Raw genomic sequence first — 19,222 nt, 5'->3', positions numbered from 1 at the left:
GGCTGATCTCAAACTCCTGGACTCAAGCAATCCACCCACTTCACTGTCTCAAAGTGCTGAGATTACAGGCGTGGGCCACCAAGCCTGGCTGTATTTGCTCTTAATAACATTCAAATTTGAATTCATTATCTCCTCCACATCCTTACTCCAAGAAAAACTTCCTTCTCCGCTTAGTTGATTTCTCCACCTATCCAGCTTCCAAGCCAACTAACAAAACATTTCTATTGAATCCTCCGTCTTTGCTCCTTATCCTTTCCCCAAATCCACTGCCTCATCAGAACCTGTCAAATGTATTTCTTTTTTTTTTTTTTTTTGAGACGGAGTTTCGCTCTTGGTGCCCAGGCTGGAGTGCAATGGCACGATCTTGGCTCACCGCAACCTCCACCTCCTGGGTTCAGGCAATTCTCCTGCCTCAGCCTCCTGAGTAGCTGAGATTACAGGCACGCGCCACCATGCCCAGCTAATTTTTTTTTTTGTATTTTTAGTAGAGACGGGGTTTCACCATGTTGACCAGGATGATCTCGATCTCTTGACCTTGTGATCCACCCGCCTTGGCCTCCCAAAGCGCTAGGATTACGGGCTTGAGCCACCGCGCCCGGCTTCAAATGTATTTCAAAAATGGCTCTAGAATGAAACCTCTTCTCTTCGTCAATATCAACGCCATCATATTTCTTGCCTGTACCACCTATGGCCTGTTCCTGGCCTCCTACCTGCAAGCTCTTCCTCCAATCCTGTCTCCACAGAGCTCACCAGTTACCTCCCTAAAGACAGTCTGCTTAGTAATCTGTACTCCAGGCTCGGCATGGTGGCTCATACCTGTAATCCCAGCATTTGGGAGGCTGAGGTGGGCAGATTGATTGAGGCCAGGAGTTTGAGATCAGCCTGGCCAACATGGTGAAACTCTGTCTCTACTAAAAATAGAAAATTAACCAGGTGTGGTGGCACACACCTGTAATCCAGCTACTTGGGAGGCTGAGGCTGGAGAATCGCTTCAGCCCAGGAGGTGGAGGTTGCAGAGAACCAAGATTGTGCTACTGCACTCCAGCCTGGGCGACAGAACAAGACTCTTCAAAAAAAAAAAAAAAGAAAAGAAAAAAGAAAAAGAAAAAAAGAAACCTGTGCTTCTACCCATTGCCTGCAGGCTCTTGTTCGCTCTGGCCCTGGCACAGAAACCATTTAGAACCAGACATTTGACTACACTCTTGCCCCTTCCACAGGAAACCCTTTGAAAAATGCTGTCTGTTCCACAGACTCTGCGCATCCTCACTTGTTTTTCCCTCTGTGAGAAATGCAGGCCAATGTCTTTGCAGCCTGGAGGCTGAGCTCCAAAGGAACCCAACTTCTGATGGAGCCCCTGAGCTTAGCTTCTCCTGAAGGTTCAGGGACAAAAAGAGTAACTGTTTTTGCAAGTCAATTCCTACTTTTATTTTAATTTTTTATTTTTTTATTTTTTTGAGATGGAGTTTCGCTCTTGTTACCCAGGCTGGAGTGCAATGGCGCGATCTCGGCTCAACGCAACCTCCGCCTCCTGGGCTCAGGCAATTCTCCTGCCTCAGCCTCCTAAGTAGCTGGGATTACAGGCACGCACCACCATGCCCAGCTAACTTTTTGTATTTTTAGTAGAGACGGGGTTTCACCTTGTTGACCAGGATGGTCTCGATCTCTCGACCTCGTGATCCACCCGCCTCGGCCTCCCAAAGTGCTGGGATTACAGGCTAGAGCCACCGCGCCCGGCCCAATTCCTACTTTTAAATTTTCATTGCCAATGAGCTCAAAAGCCTCCTACGATTAGTTTATCAGTTTCCATTTTAAAAAATTGGCCTGTTGATATAGTATTCCTATGTTAAATGACATTGTTCTATTTAATGTTAACCTTTATTTATTCATTTATTTCGATGGAGTCTTGCTCTGTCTCCCAGTCTGGAATGCAGTGGCACAATCTCAGCTCACTGCAACCTCTACCTCCAGGGTTCAAATGACTCTTCTGCTTCAGGCTCCCAAGCAGCTGGAGTTACATGCACACACCACGACATCTGGCTAATTTTCATATTTGTAGTAGAGATGGGGTTTCACCATGTCGGCCAGGCTGGTCTCGAACCCCTGGCCTCAGGTGATCCACCCGCCTAGGCCTCCTAAAGTGCTGAGATTACAGGTGTGAGCCACCATGCCTGGTCTAATGTTAACATTTGTTACAATACATATTTCACACATATGATGTTAAATAAATGTCTGGCACTTTGGGAAGTTTTTTGATTATCATTTGATTTGTCTTTTAATTGTGAAAACGCAATTCCTTACACATGACCCCTTGTGATTTTGGTCAGGGAAGAGAACCAGCCGGATGGGTAGAAAACAGTAGAAACCATGTTTTTTGTTAATCTCCTAGGAGTCTTCTCTCAATTTACTCTTTTCTTAGAGAAAGCAGTACTGTGGAAAAGGATGGAAAAATGTTCTTGGCAAGTTTGTCTGTGCACTGGGGCTCTTTTTGCGCACTTTAGATGCAAGCTCGTGTGACTGGTCAGCTTGGAAGTTGATTACTCAGGCATTCTTTGGATTTTTAAACGAGAACACCCTATTCCAGTTTTGTAGCATTGTGGACATGCACGTCTCACTTTCTAGTTTCTTCCTTTGTGTTTTCCTTTGTTTACAAAGTGAGGCTTTCCCACAAACCTTGTAAAGAAGGTCATGGTTTAGCTGTTTCATAAGTTATCTACTTCTCTGATATGATTCGTTTGTTCATTTCTACAGAGCAGGTAAACCCAGTCCTCTTAGATTTGTTAAAAAAGATTTACTGAAAAAGAAAAAGAGGGAACGGAGTGGGTCATTCTAAGAGAGGTTATCAAACCAGGTAAACATAATAGAGCAAGACATTTGTTATTAATATTTCTGTGGCTTTTGATCTAGATATCAGTTAACTTTAACACAGCGTACACGATGCCAAGGAGGAATGGAAACGCCTGCCTCAAAACCATCAGGCCCAGCGAGGTGGCTCACACCTGTAATCCCAGCACTTTGGGAGGTCGAGGCAAGTGGATCACTTCAGCTAGGGGTTCAAGACCAGCCTGGTCAACATGGCAAAACCCCATCTCTATTAAAAGTTCAAAAATTAGCAGGGCATGGTGGTGAACACCTGAGGTATATGAATCTCTTGACCTTGAGCTCAAGAAGTGGAGGTTGCAGTGAGTGGAGATCGCATCATTTCACTCCAGCCTGGGTGACTGAGTGAGACCAAGTGAGACCCTGTCTAAAAAAAGAAAAAAAAAACCATCAGCATATAGCCATGGCTGCTTGCTTAAAGTGAACAGACACTTCTCAAAAGAAGCACTATTCACAAAAGCAAAGACTTGGAACCAACCCAAATGCCCATCAATGATAGACTGGATAAAGAAAATGTGGCACACATACACCATGGAATACTATGCAGCCATAAAAAGTTGAGTTCATGTCCTTTGCAGGGATATGGATGAAGCTGGAAGCAATCATTGTCAGCAAACTAACATAGGAACAGAAAAGCAAACACTGCATGTTCTCACTCATAAGTGGGAGTTGAGCAATGAGAACCCATGGACACAGGGAGGGGAACATCACACACTGGGGCCTGTTGGGGGGTGGGGGTTTAGGGGAGGATAGCATTAGGAGAAATACCTAATGTAGATGACGGGTTGATGGGTGCAGCAAACCACCATGGCACGTGTATACCTATACCTATGTAACAAACCTGAACGTTTTGCATACGTATCCCAGAACTTAAAGTGTATATGTATGCATATATATATGTACATATATATATACACACACACATATATATAAAATATATATATATACACACATATATATATACTTTATATATATGTGTGTGTATATAAAAAAAGTGCTGTTTGCCAGAGTTCTCCAAGTAAAGTTACTATTTTCCCCACTTTAAATATTAAGACATATTTATTTTAGGGAAAATGCTTTGAGGCTATGCAAGTATCCTGTTTCTCCTTAAGGAAAATGGTAGTTGATCATGCCTATATTAGCGGTTACTATGATGTTCTAATGTGATGTTCCCTTTCTCTCATTTCTTCTACACTGTAATTGGAATTCTTCTGTAAGGAAGACTTGTCCCTTCTTGATATTTTCCCTTAGTCAGTCATTTAGTTGTATTTCTATAGACTCAAAGATATTAATTTTATTCCAATACAATCATTATTTATTTTATCCTTTGAATTACTCCAGCCTTTGGGAGCCCTTTGGAGCCGGCTCCTGTGCCCTTCTGCTGTGCCCTGGCACCTTTGTTGAGCACATCTTTACTTTCTGGCACTGTGAGATTTTTACATTTCTCCGTAAAGCTCATCAGAAGCTCTATATAAAGACTGTCTTTTGTAAAGCACTCAACACGTAATTTATATGAATGTAAAGATGATATTAAAGGTTATCAAACCATTGTTTATTATGTGCAAATTACAGATGTTGAGTCCAAGTACTCAGACAGAGCAAGTATGAAGGCAGAGGCTCATACTTCAATTTTGTTTTGTTTTGTTTTGAGACAGGGTCTTGCTCTATGACTCGGGCTGGAATGCAGTGATGCAGTCACGGCTCACTGCAGCCTCAACCTCCCAGGCTCAAGTGATCCTCCCATTTCAGCCTTCTGAGTAGCTGGGACTACAGGTGTGTGCCACCTCACATGACTGATTTTTGTGTGTGTGTGTATATATATATATATATATATATATATATATATATATATATTTTTTTTTTTTTTTTTTTTTTTTTTTGTAGAGACCGGGTCTCACTATGTTGTCCAGGCTGGTGTGAAACTCCTGGGCTCAAGTGATATACCTGCCTCGGCCTCCCAAAGTGCCGAGATTACAGGTGTGAGCCACCATGTCTGACCACACTTTCAGTTTTTATCCAAAAATACGTTACTACTGAGCAGCACAGCAGTGCCCTTTAAGTCATATGATATCATTTTAAGTGTAACAGCTCCAATACTTTCTAATCCCAAAATGGGAGTTCAGTGGGACAAAGATGTGGTATTAAATAAAATCCTATTTCTCTAGAAATATTCATGAGATAAATTCACATCATTTGAAATATTGCATTAACCATTGTGTTAAAAGATACTCTTGTAGGAGGGAGGCAGGATGAGAAATTATGCATCTATTCATGTCAGCAGCTGGATCTGAATCTTGATGTTAACTTCCCTTGTGCTGGTCAGCAAAAGTTTCTCCAGGGAAAAATGAAAGGACAATAGGAACAATTCAGAAGAACTAACAATAAGTGAAAAAATGGAATTTTCATGTTCATAATTCAGAGAACCTTAAAATGAAAAACGAAGTACAGTGTTTTGGATAGACTCACCACAACTTTGTTTAGTTAAGGCATTAAAATGAGGGCACATGGCCAGGCACGGTGGCTCACGCCTGTAATCCCAGCACTTTTGAAGGCCGAGGCGGGTGGATCACCTGAGGTCAGGAGTTTGAGACCAACCTGGCCAACAAGGTGATACCTTTTCTCTACTAAAAATACAAAATTAGCTGGGCGTGGTAGTGCATTCCTGTAATCCCAGCTACTCAGGAGGCTGAGGCGGGAGAATCGCTTGAACCCTGGAGGCAGAGGTTGCAGTGAGTCGAGATCCTGCCATTGCACTCCAACCTAGGCAACAAGAGTGAAATTCCATCTCAAAAATAAAAAAATAAAAAATCAAAATAAAATTAGGGCACAGCTCAGGGATTTTCAAAAATGTTGTCTTGCCATCAGTCTTTCTTTTGTGGTAATGCAAATTTGACCATACAGGAAGCAGATCAAGGAGGAGCAACACCGTGTTCCAGTCCAAGAAGGAAAAGGTATACCTTAAAATAGACCAGAGACTAAAGAAGACTCAAAACTTCAAGCGGATCAAGTGCAGTGGCTCATTCTGTAATCCCAGCATTTGGGAGGCTGAGGCAGGGGAGGATCAGCTGAGCCCAGGAGTTTGAGACCAGCTTGGGCAACATAGTGAGACCCCATATCTACAAAAAATACAAAAATAAGCTGGGTGAGTTGGTGCATGCCTGTAGTCCCAGCTATTTGGGAGGCTGAGGTGGGAGGATCACTTGAGCCCAGGAGATTGAGGCTGCAGTGAGCCAAGATCATGCCACTACCCTCCAGCCTGGGTGACAGTGAGACCCTGTCTCAAAAAAAAAAAAAAAAAAAAAAAAAAAAAAAAAAAGACAAAAACCAAAACAACCCCCCTCCCAAACTTCAAGTGATCTGTCTTCACCTGTGTGACGCTGGAAATAAAATTCAATGAGAAGACTGTCTTCTCAACATAGGACAGAGAGACCAAGCAGGACATAAGACAAACTGCTGATTTTTTCTTTTTCTTTGAGCCCCATGGAGTTCAGTACCCTGTCTGCTGGCTTAGGTATAGCGGCCTCTCTGACTCCTGGGTAAGTTCAGCTATGGGAAGGTATCATCAACAATGTTCAAAGACTTTCGACTCATCGCTGTGAGAATGCAATGGGCTGCTAGCCAAGAATCTTTAGCACCGCAGATACCAGTTCACTGCAAGGCCAGCACAACTGTTTCCATGTTGAAATGTGCTTCGTCACTTTCAGGGGTCTGAGGCTCTTTGAGAGAGTAGGTTAGGACGACCCACTGATCCTGGGCTTAGCAAAGAGAACCACCTCTGGAATTGTGCAGACCCCCATACCAGTTCTTTTTGTCCCCCCAACCAACTTCTTCTTGCAGATCCCCATACCAACCAGGGGTTGGGGGAAAAAAAAGTCCCAACAGCAGAGGGTTTATCCAAGCTCTGTGAGTTTCAGTGTTTGTCAACTCTAAGATAGTATCAGAAGGCCTGATTGCCCTGATTAGAACATGATATGACAAAACCTGCAATGAGTGAGACACCAGGGTGCCTGGAGCAGGAATATTTGAGCAGGTTTTTTTTTTTTTTTTTTTGAGAGGGAGTTTCGCTCTTTTTACCCAGGCTGGAGTGCAATGGCGCGATCTCGGCTCACCGCAACCTCCGCCTCCTGGGTTCAGGCAATTCTCCTGTCTCAGCCTCCTGAGTAGCTGGGATTACAGGCACGTGCCACCATGCCCAGCTAATTTTTTGTATTTTTAGTAGAGACGGGGTTTCACCATGTTGACCAGGATGGTCTCGATCTCTCGACCTCGTGATCCACCCGCCTCGTGATCCACCCGCCTCGGCCTCCCAAAGTGCTGGGATTACAAGCTTGAGCCACCGCGCCCGGCTTTTTTTTTTTTTTTTTTTTTAAAGAAGGAGTTTTACTCTGTCACCCAGGCTGGAGTGCAGTGGTGCCATCTTGGCTTACTGTAACCTTCACCTCCTGGGTTCAAATAGTTCTTGTGCCTCAGTCTCCCAAGTAGTTGGGGTTACAGGGTAGTTGGGGTTACAGGTGCCTGCCACCACACTTGGCTAATTTTTGTATTTTTAGTAGAGATGGGGTTTCGTCCATGTTGTTCAGGCTGGTCTCGAACTCCCGACCTCAGGTGATCCGCCCACCTGGGCCTCCCAAAGTGCTGGGATTACAGGCGTGAGCCACACTACACGTGGCCTATTTCACATTCTTAATCTCCATGTTCTCTGATCCCTTCTTAAGGAGTCTGATGTTGATGACACTAGGACTTCAATTGCAGCCTCCGTGTGGATGGGCCTCCCGTCCCTTGATTAGTCAATTTCGATCGATCTGACACACATGAACAATATTTAGAAAGATGATGCTACTGATCTCCTGTTGGCAAGACCCTGACTTTGAGGTTTTTTTTTTTAAAAAAACCTCAAACAAGAGTTGCCTCACCATCATAGGTGAGGTATAGAGACAGCCCCTCTGTTGGGTAGGGGGTCGGCTTTCATTTGTCCCTTTTGAGTCCACTAGCCCTCAGCCTCCTCCATTTTCAGGGGCCATTGATCTATTGTCTTATGTGCTCTTTGCCTCAATGTCTCCCATGTACTTCACTATCACTTCCTACCACCAGATGGTGGAAAGGGAAAAGGAAATAACGGGCCGGTAGAGGAATGTGGTGGCAGGCAGAGTACCTATGGTGAAAGATGTGGTGGTGAATAGACCCAAAACGGAGCTTCTGAATTGCCCATGAATGCCCGCGGATTCTGTTTCCACTTTAGCGCCCACTCAAGGGTCGGCCATCGAGGTCTAGGGGTCAACAAGGCACAATGATGCCTCTTGGGGAGGGAGCCAGCCCTGATCTCAGCGGATTCCTGGGAACACCAGACCTTGGGAACATTCCTGAATACCCGAACCCCACCTGGCCCAGGCACTGGGGCGGGGCTTAGGCAGGTCCCTGCAAGGCGACGCGTCCCCTCCGCCCCGCTGCGTCCTTCGCCCGTTTTTCCCCACGTCGGTGCCACCGCCTCCTCTGTGCGGAACTCGCACCTGGCCTGCCTGCGTTCCCACGCCGCGCTGAAGGGACGCCGCGTTTCTCTCCCTGCCAAGGGACCCTTTTCCTTCCCCCGCAACAGCCCCCCGGGAAGCCTCATTCCTGAATGCCTCGATGTCCCAGGGTCATCTGCCATCACCCTGGGCAGGCGTTTGGTCCCTGGCCTGCCCTGTTCTCCCTCCCCAGGCCGTACTCCTCTCGTCGCCCCCTCCCGCTCAGCACCCTTCTCCTTCTCCACGTGCCCCTGCACTCCCACGCCCCTCCTCCACGGAGCCCCTCTCCTCCGGTCTCGAGGAGTCTCGCGGCACTTCCCGGGGCGTCAGCCCAGCCGCCACGGGTGGGTGGTAGCCGTGCAGAGCAGGGTCCCTTCGGCGTGGGCGTTGAAGAGGGCGCCTGAGTGCCTCAGCCGCAGGGACGCCCCCGGCGCCTGCCCCGACGCGGCCCGGACCCCGCCCCTCTCCGGCCCCGCCCCCGCCCGGCGGCCCCGCGTCCCCGGCAGGCGGAGCTGCTGGAGCCTCGCGGCGGCACTGAGGAGGAGGGGAGAGCGGGCGGCGCGGCCGCGGCTGCCGGGCGCTTGGCTGGGCGGCGCTTTTTTTTTTTTTTTTTTTTTTTTTTTCGCAATTTCCACTCGCGGGGAGCAGGAAACCCGGCGTAGCCGGGCGCATTGGGCCGCGATGCAGCAGCAGCAGCAGGAGTCGCCCCGGGGCAGCAGCGGCAGAGGCAGCAGCTGGCGGCGCTGAGCCGCCGTCGCCGCCACTGAGGAAGAAGCCCGCCCAGCCGCCACCGCGTCCAGAACCCCGAGCTTGGTTCCTAGCGCCCTGATCCCGGCGCCCCGACCCCCACGCCCGCCTCTGCCAACTTTCACGCTGCCTCGGCGGCCCGGCCCGGCTCGACGCCAATGGGTGAGTGGGGGCCGCCTGCGTCCAGGCGTCCACCTCAGCCTGGGGGCGGCGCGCCCATCCTAGAACTGCAGAGCCCGGGAGGGCGTCCCGGGGGCAGGGTCCGGGCGGGAGACAACGCAGTGGGCGCCCTCGCCTGCCTCTCGCACCCCCATTCACTCCCACTTGCGCCAGTGTCCCCGCTGAGCCCGCGCGCGGAGCCGACGGAAACCCGTGGGGGCCTGGGCGGAGAATCACGGGGGCTGGCCCCAGGCCGCTCCGACTGAGGGTTGCAGGGGGTGTGGTTGGCTTTTCGGGTGGGCGGGGAGAATTTTGTCTTGGCCTTTTTTGCACCCGAGCGCGCCCTCCTATGCGCTGCGGTCACGGGTACCCGGACCTGGTGGGCTCCGGCCGTGCGTCGGTCTGCTGGTGCCCTCCTGGTCCTGCTTCGGGGGAAGTTAGAACCTCAGGGTCTTGGAGGGGGGTGGGTTGCCTTTGCTGGGGGCCGACAGGGGATGGGGGGGTGGGGCGGGAAACGCCCCAGTGCCAGGCCTGGCTCGCAGTCCCGGGGTCCGGAGCACCTGAGGCTCCTTTCTTTGCGCCCCGCTCCTTCCAGGCCCCGACCCTCTCGCTGCTGCCTTCCTCCAGCCTAGCCAGCTAGCGAGCTCTCTGCTCCTAAAAGGCCGCTTTCCATACCATCCTCTAAGTCTGCAGGGTCTGGGACCTGGAAATGGTAATCCGGTCCATGATTTACTGAGCAAACAAACATCAGTTCCAAGTAGCTAACTAACCTTTAGGCCCCCGGGTCCCATTTGATTTAGACCCCGGAGCATTGGAACCACCTTGTTGCCCAGAGAAGCTTCCACTTTATTGGCAAGGGACTTATGATTACTTGGGCTATTAAATGTTTGATCTACCCAGATAATGTTCTTGCTGACAGCCACCCTCTGTTTTTCAGCCTCTGGCAGATTATTTTTGGGTGTTCTTAGGCCAAGCATAGGAAGGCTGCAGATGATAATAAATAATAATAAAGTGAGACCTTTCTGTGTTCAGGTAATAGGATTCCAGTACACTAGTCAGCATACTCAGAAAGCCTGAAGCATTGGAAAAGAGGTGGTTTAACCCAGTCCGTTGTTGACAGGCAAAGTTAAAATCCCATTTGTGGTCATTTGTCAAAAAAAGGTTTTCCTTTTCTAAAGTAGTGGTGATCTATTGGCTTCTTGGCTTAAATGTTACTTTTTTCTCAGTGCTTTTCTCTGATCCCCTTTGCCATCCCCAGTCTAAATTGGTTCCCATTATATTTTCTCATACAGTACCTTTTTTTTTTTTTATAGCAGTGTTACATATTTGTGTGTAATAGTTATCTCCTGTACTGTAAGCTCTATGACCATAGGGACAGCACACAATGTTGCATAGTTTGCTCAGCCTTTTTTGGTGTCTGGCACAGAGCAGGACCTAAATATTTGTTGAATGAATGCATAAGGGGCATGAAATCCTCCTACTCTTCGCGGGACAGAACCCTTAACTCACTCTTGTTTTGCTTTGCCCCTTAAGATGATTTAGTTCGTTGGCAGAAGTATATACTTTAAACTTCACAGGCCGCTTTAGTAATGGATGAATTTCTCCCGAGGTAACCAAAAATTCTGTTTTGATCACCTTTCATTTTGGGTGAGTCACAGAGAGGGTTATGCATGCACAAAAAGAACTTAGATCCAAACATCTTCTCCCATGGCCGGATTGTGTTTTCTGTATCTCAATGAGAAGGGGACTGAGTTTCATTTAAGAAGAAACAGACCTGTTTTTCAAATTTGAACCGTTTTCATTCTTCAGAACTTCCTAAGAAAAACAGAGTGCTCCTGTAGCTGTTAGTCCTTTCAAAAGTAATCTTTATTATAAACTTTATTGCAGGGGGAGGGGGCATTGATTTTCATTTATTTCAGGAGTTAATACTTAGAGGTGATAATATCAAAACGAATGTAATTTAATTCACGTTTATGGTGGGATTTAAGGTGCTTGTAGTACTTTGTGGCTAAAGATCATGTGCTCTCTTGAAAGCATCTCCAGCATTATATTTGTAATGAAGTACAGTTATTTAATCCTTCATTCTGTATGTCTTCCAATGGAGTGATCTAATGGGCTGAGGTTGTGTGTGTGCACACAGAGGCACACCCTTTCCTCCAAGTCTCTGGTTTTCAGATTTATCCAGTTTATCAATTTGATGCAATTTTATTTTTATTTTTTTTTTTTTTTTAAGAGAGAGGGTCTCACTCTGTTGCCCAGGATGGATTCGAACTCCTGGACTGAAGAGATCTTCCCAGGTAGTTGGGACTGCAGGCTCACACCACTGTGCCTGATTCTGATATACTTATATTCTTACGTGGCCTGACAATGAGTTTTCTGTTGATGGATAACACAGCAAAACTGTATCTTACAGTTTGTTTTCTGAAAAATAACAGAAAAGAACCAAATCCCTAACCCTGAAGTGAAGTTGGTTAGTTGCAAAATGACCTCTTATAAAAGCACATCAAAATGTGCCCTCTGAACTTGCCAGGAGATGCATGCCTATAGTGCCAGACACAGAGAAAGCCTCTTATAATTACAATTACACAAATATGGTTACCTAAATCTGTGAGTAGTGAAGGGTTTTCAAGCCCAGCAAATGATTTCTGTTTAAATAATTCCAGAGTAAAAACAAAGTTGCGATAGCCTTTAGCAATGTAAACTAAAGCTAAAATGAACATAATGGGTCGGTCTCTACAAATGTCTTGAGTTAGAAATGGAAGAAAAGGCTCCCACCTTAATTGTACATGAGCTTTACCCACTTCTGTCCATCAAGCAAAAGCTTACTGTGGCCCTGGTTGCACAGACCTTGGTGGTTTCTTCTCTTACTACTTCAGTTCTTTTAGCATTACTGACATTCTCTCATCAACTCTTGAGTTTGCAGTTGTTTTAATGTATGTTACATACAGTAGTATTTGTTCATCTATCCATCCAATGTTTATTTACCTGCTTTGCATACCCACTGTGCTAAGAGCAGGTGCAGAGCAGAGATGTGACTGGGCTTCTCAGTCTAATGGAGGCTGACTTGAATGCAATGCGCATGGCAATATGTAGCCTAAAGCCATGAGAGTGCATAAGAGAAGAGTGGAAAAGGCCAATCTGACTTAGCCTGGAGAGTGCCAAGTACAGTGTCTTAGAGGAAGATCATGTTTGAGCAGAAATCTGGTTGAGTATGAGTCATCACTGCCCTCCAGCCACAACTGGTTCTTGTGGGAGGGAGGGAGAACGGACACCGTGGGAACCGCAGGGCATCTCAGTAAGATGGTGCAAGGAAGGATGACTCAGACGACTTGCACCTGTGTCAGGTGGCTTGGGGAAACGTTTAAGGAAGCTGGACATTACTTTGAATTGGGTGCTACCAGGGCGAATTCCGTGGTTGGATATTTTAACAAATGTTCTCTAGAAGCGAGGAAAATTAGAGGCAGGCTACAGCTATGGTTGGTAAAGCAGCAGCCGTCATTTGTATTAGCCAGGATTGGGAGATGTTTTGTCATGTTTGTGTTTTGGACAAGGTGCATGTTTTGTACATGTTCAGATATGATTACTGTGTGGTCTTGTTTTCATCTTATCCCATCCTGGTCACAGAGTGGCCTTGTCTGATGTTGGTTTTATAGGGAATTGTTTCTGTTTAGCAGGACACCCAGGCCCAGCTGTGAGTGCATGGCCAGCTCCCAGTTAGAAGAACTGCTCTTACTTCGAGTTAACTATGTAATGGGCAGGGGCAGGGAATAGGAGGCAGTAGGGGAGGAAAATGGCTTTGTAGGTATATCTGTGGCTACTTCATATCAGCCAGGTCTAGCCTGGACTGTTGTTCAATGTTGAGCACAATGGACATCTGAAATGCTATACTAGGGGAAGAGAGAGTGACAGTGCAAGAATAGGCTGTTGACAACCAAGAAGTCAGTGTTAATGGGAAAGATGCAGAACAGGAAAACACCCTAAATCCTTACAGTGTTAGAGAAGGAGAGCCTCTGATGCTTTGCTTCTCAGAGGGTGGTCCCCAGGCCAGTAGCACAGCCTCCCCTGCAGCCCTTTAGAGACACATATTCTCTGGCTTCATTCTAGCACACCTCCTGAATCAGGAATGCTGGGGATGGGGCCCAGCAGTCTGCATTTTTATGAGCCCTCCAGGTGGTTCTGATCATGGTCAAGTGTAGAACCCCTCCTTGCCTTACAGTTGAGAAAGCTGGCCTCCAGAGCTTGTGGTTCACTGCAGTACACAAGGCCCTCTGTTCATATGATGAAGTCATAAGTGACACATTACCTTAGGAGAAGGAGAAAGACATATTCCTACTTCAAAACAAACTTCTTGTGGTGTTAAGATGGTTCAGTGTGGATTCTTCCATGAATCCAGTCCAAGCAGACCTCCAACACCTGGGCATCAGTGACACTAGCCAGCCGCTCAGTATTAGTCTCTGGGACTTTACCAGAGTATCACACAGGCGCTTCCCAGATTCATTTTCCCTCCATCCTCTTTAGAGGGGACTTTAAGATACACTGTTTGGGCCAGGCGCGGTGGCTCAAGCCTGTAATCCCAGCACTTTGGGAGGCCAAGGCGGGTAGATCACGAGGTCAAGAAATCGAGACCATCCCGGTCAACATGGTGAAACCCTGTCTCTACTAAAAATACACACAAAAAAATTAGCTGGGCATGGTGGCACTTGCCTGTAATCCCAGCTACTCAGGAGGCTGAGGCAGGAGAATTGCCCGAACCCAGGAGGCGGAGGTTGCGGTGAGCCAAGATTGCGCCATTGCACTCCAGCCTGGGTACCAAGAGCGAAACTCCGTCTCAAAAAAAAAAAAAAAAAAGATACACTGTTTGCATTATTCCAGTGCGTAATATTTGTTTATGATTTTCTATAGCTGGTACCTGTGTTCATTTCTGATTGCTGCTCTAACTACCATAAACATAGTGCCTGGAGACATCACAAGTTTATCATCCATCACTGGGCTACGATCATGAAGTCAGCAGAGCTACATTCCTTCTCAAGGCTGTAGGAGGGAATCCCTTTTCTTGCCTTTTCCAGCTTCCAGAATCCGCATTCCTTGGCTTGTGGCCTCTTCCTCTATCCAAAGCCAGCAACGGCTGGGCAGCCCTCTCTCACATGTCATCATTGTTACTGACTCTTCTACCCCTCTCTTCCACGTGTATGGACTCCCGTGATGACACTGGGTCCACCTGGTTATTCCAGGATCATCTCCCCCATCTCCAGGCCCCTGATCAGTAAATTTAACTCCCCTTTGCCTTGTAACCTAACATTCACACGTCCTGGACTTTAGAATGTAGTCATATGGGGGGTGGGGTGGGGGAGGGAATGTTATTCTGTCCCCTACACTGCCCTGTGGTAGACCTGACTTTTCCTGGTTTCTCTTGGATAACCATGTGTTCATAGTCAACCACCCTATCCCTCCTTGGGAAGATTCCATCTTTGGTTCTATTTAGATTTTTACAGTTTATTCATAAAGCTGCCTTCAAGTTACACCTTGCATTCACCTTTCTCTCCTCTTCACTGCTATTTTTTTGAGACAGCTTCTCTTGCTCTTCCCCTTTCCTCACATAGCCTGCCTTACACTTACCAGGACCACTGAACTCTGGCACTGCCTTGATTGTGTTCCAGAAACTGATCATGCCAAGGTTATCTGGAATGATCCTTCCCCAATCACAAAATACATGGTCTCAGGCCTCACCATGTTTGACTTCACTGAAGCTCTTGAGACTGAAGACCAGAATGCTTTGTCTTCTAGAACACCCTATGTGTTCCTGATTTCTCCTACACTCCTCCCTCCTTTTTTCCCCGCCCCTGTCCACCTGTGGAATGCTGTCATCCCTGATTCCCTTATGTTTAGTGTGTCCTTAAGTGATCGCAAACACTTTGCTAATTCAGGTGTCACCTATTGATGATGCCCACATCTGTCCCCAGTCTTGGTCTCTGCTCTAAGCTCAGGACCCACCCACTGTAAGCATCATGAGGGCAGGAACCTCATCAGTTTGGTCATCATGTTCTTGTGCACATGTTAAGCCTAAGATTAACGTTGGTTGAGCTGGTTATCATTGGTACCCTCTCCTAGCTAACTTCACCCAGGTGTGAAGAGTGAGACGCCTCAGACTGAGCATATTGCAAACTAAGCTTGGCATTTCTCCTCCGTAATACCTGCCCTGCCTCTTTTACTTCCCTTTTTGTTGAGGGTATCACTATCTTTCCTGCCACTTCCATAGGGATGCTGCTATTTCCTCTTGTTCCTTCCCCTTTTCCTGCCCCTTCTGATCTGCAGTCAAGCCCCAATGGCTCTGGAATTGAACCCATGTGTTTACCCTTCTATAAATGCTTTAGATCCTGAATGCCTTAGTGAAGCCTTTGTGAAGCACTACAGCCACCAAATGCCTTTGCTTGTTCTAAGCTCATTCAGGTCTCTAAGCCTTTACCCACGTAGTTCCCATCGTGGGAAACAGATGTCACTCTCTCCTCTGCCTTATAGCCCTAGTTTGCTGTTGTTACTGCAAACCTCGTGGCTTGAAACAGCACAAATGTGTAATCTTATAGTTCTGGAGGTTGGAAGTTCAAAATGGATTTTACTGGGTCGATATCAAGGTGTCGGCAGGGTTGCACTCTTTCTGGAGGAATTCATTTCCCTGCCTTGTTTGGCTTCTAGAGGCTGCCTGCAGTGCCTATACTTCCTTCACTTGTAACCCCAGTCTTCCAACCTCTGCTTCCTTCCTCACATCTCCTATCCTTCACCAAGCCACCTGCCTGCCTTTTATAAGGACCATTGTTTGACATCTGGCCCACCTGGATAATCTAGAATCTCCTCCCCTTCTCAAGATGCCTAATGAATCACACGGGCAAAGTTCCTGTTGCCATGGAAGGTAACATATTCACAAGTTCTGGGGATTAGGATGTGGCCATCTTTGGGGAGCCATTTTTCAGCCTCCCACATCCCTTGTGCATCTGTGGGAGCCTGCTCCAAAGGTGTGCTGTACCATACTCTTTAAAAAAATTTTATTTTTAATTTTTTTTGGTTCATAGTAGGTGTATATATTTGTGGGGTACATGAGATGTTTTGATACAGGCATGCAGTGCAAAGTGGTACAACATTTCCTCTTGTATTAAGTCTCCATCTCCAACTGGATCTCTTCAACTCCATTGCCCTGGCACCTTGCCTGGCAGACAGTAAGTAAGTGCCATATGTTAATGAATGAATGTGTAACTCTTTCACCCAAGTATGGTTACAACTATCAATTTTCCATGACTATGGACCACCAGGAGTGAGTTTGCAATTTTGTAAAGTCCCCTGGGCAGAGCATGTTGACAGGGTCTGTTTGCTGACAGTTCCTGGTGGCCCATACCAGGTATAGTGGGTGAGAAGGGTGACGCCACATGTATCATATGGCTTCAACAAAGAAGTGCACATTTTAAGACTGAAAATCTTCTCTGGTGGTGATTCTTAACCGGGGGCAATTCTACCCACCAGAGGGATACAGCAATATTTGGAGACAATTTTGGTTGTCACAGCTGGTGGTGGGGGTAGGGGGTAGTGTGGAGAGTCAGTCTACTGGCATCTACTAGGTGGAGGTCAGGGTGCTGATAAACATCCTATGATCCACAGGCCAGCTCCGCCCCCCAAACAACAACAAAGAGTTATCTGACCCCAAATGTCAGTCATGCTGAGGTTGTAGAAGCCTGCTCCGGGGGAACACCGGGGGCTTATTAACATAGATGGCTGGGGCACCATTTCCTTACTTCATCATCAGTCTTTCTGGAACATAAGGTTTTCTGTATGTAACCACAGTCTTTGTTTTATGCAGCAACTTAGAAGTCACTAGAGAACAGGACTCTTTGGCACTCTCTTTCACCATTTTGTTATTTGAATGGAGAGTGTCTTAACACAACTGTTGCCTTTCTTTCTGAGGAGAGGCAAGGGCTTTGGGGCATAAAGTTGTTAAACTTGCTTCTGGTAGTGTTTAGCCCCTGTAATATTTTGTCTTCCTATTGTGATATGCTTTTATGTGGGGGTACAGGTTGATGGGTCCTCTGCTACTCACATATTGGTCCCTGGCATTGAAGGGCTGGAAGGAGCCTTGGCAGTCATGACCTATAACATCAGATGATGAGACTGAGCCTCAGAGAGGCAGAGTGACAATGATCCCCTAGTGGCAGAACCCAACTGTCTTCCAATATGGAAGAACCAACCAGCCCAGTTTCTGTAGGTGCTCACAAAATGTCAGCCTCCTGCTTCCCCTTGTGAGGCTCTTGCTACAGTCTCTTTCCCTAGTAAGTTTTTTATTTCTTATTTTTTGAGATAAGGTCTCACTCTGTTACCCAAGCTGGAGTGCAGTGGCACAATCAAGACTCATTGCAGCCTCATCCACCAGGCTCAAGCCATCCTCCCACCTCAGCCACCCGAGTAGCTGGGACTACAGGTGTGTGCCACCACACCCAGCTAATTTTTGTATTTTTTGTATTTTTTGTAGAGATGAGGCTTTGCCATGTTGCCCAGGCTTGTCTCAAACTCCTGGGCTCAAGTGATCCACCTGCCTTGGCCTCCCAAAGTGTTGGGATTAGGTGTGAGCCATCAGACAAGGATGTAAGTTTTTTTTAAACAGATTTATTGATGTATAATTCGCATGCCATACAATTTACCCATTTAAGGTGTGCAATTCAATGGGTTTTGGTACATTATTAATTTTCTGCTAAAACATGTAACAATTTGCCATTTTTACCACTTTTAAGTGTACAGTTCAGGTATATTAACAATGCTTTGTAACCATCACCACTATCTAGTTCCAAAACTTTAATTTTATTTAATCACCCCTCCCTAGTAAGTTTCTAACTTGAAGGTCCGAATCCATGTCCCCTGGGGGTTCCTGGACTGGCCAGCCAATCTGGAGAACACGTGGAAGCCCGAAGATCCCAGTTGAGATTCTAAAGGAATATAGGAAAAGGGAAAGCGTGGCTTTTTTTTTTTTTTTTTAATGTTTTTGGTGGTTATTTCCTTTGGGAGGCCCTTTATTTTTGCTCTATCCCTCTCTCTCTCTCTCCCTCCCTCCCTCCCTCCCGGCACCTTCCTTGGTTACATACCTTTCATCCTATGAGGAAATTTTGGTTTTCCTTTTACATCCTGAAGCACTTGTGAGTTAGTTGCTCAGGTAACTTCCTTGGCCATTACTGGGATTCATTAAGAATGTCTAGGCTGGGTGCTGCTACTCACACCTGCAATGTCAGCACTTTGGGAGGCTGAGGCAAGCAGATCACTTGAGGTCAGGAGTTTCAGATCAGCCTGGCCAATGTGCGAAACCCCTTCTCTACTAAAAATACAAAAATTAGGTGTGGTGGCACATACCTGTAGTCCCAGCTACTTGGGAGGCTGGGGCAGGACAATCACTTGAATCTGGGAGCAGGAGGCTGCAGTGAGCTGACATCGCACCACTGTACTCCAGCCTGGGCAACAGAGCGAGACTCTGTCTGCAGAAGAAAAAAAAGTAAAAAAGTACATCATGGGAGAAAATACCTCAGTGCTGAACAGATCCTTTGAATTCACACACACAGGGTTGATATCATTCCACCTTTCTTCACCTAAATTTCTTCAGCTGGCAAAGATCCTTTGAATTCACACACACAGGGTTGATATCATTCCACCTTTCTTCACCTAAATTTCTTCAGCTGGCAAAGGTTCACCAGCAATCTGGTTGACTGTGATCACTGGGTTTTCAACTTGATCGTTATTTTATGAGTACATATCTTGCAAGCAGTTCTGTAGTTTTCATTAGAGGACACTTAAGGCAAAAGGTAGTTCACAGGTCTTAACTCAGTGATCAACTGTGCTTATATTTAACCTTGCAAAGAAAAAACACTATAATAACAAAAATCCTATGATATTTGTCCTAGCAGAACCCTATC

The 19,222-nt window shown here is 46.6% G+C and overlaps 1 protein-coding gene across 4 annotated transcripts in view; it reads left to right on the top strand.

Annotated features, from left to right (window-relative positions):
- Nucleotides 1–8,934: 8,934 nt before the first annotated feature.
- The window catches only part of SH3KBP1 (SH3 domain containing kinase binding protein 1), a 388,693-nt gene continuing 378,405 nt past the window's right edge, over nucleotides 8,935–19,222 (top strand). The window contains exon 1 of one of the 4 annotated variants that reach the window (XM_074392221.1): nucleotides 8,935–9,290. In XM_074392221.1, the coding sequence (XP_074248322.1) occupies nucleotides 9,287–9,290 (4 nt within the window). In that variant the 5' untranslated portion in view covers nucleotides 8,935–9,286. The remainder of the gene's footprint in view (nucleotides 9,291–19,222) is intronic. The other 3 variants (XM_074392222.1, XM_010334883.3, XM_003924111.4) reach the window with 3 other exon arrangements.

The sequence above is a fragment of the Saimiri boliviensis genome, chromosome X (genome assembly GCF_048565385.1).
Source record: "Saimiri boliviensis isolate mSaiBol1 chromosome X, mSaiBol1.pri, whole genome shotgun sequence".
Classification (NCBI taxonomy): domain Eukaryota; kingdom Metazoa; phylum Chordata; class Mammalia; order Primates; family Cebidae; genus Saimiri; species Saimiri boliviensis.
Note: the sequence above shows the minus strand (reverse complement) of the source record. Positions and strands in the feature narration are given on the sequence as shown.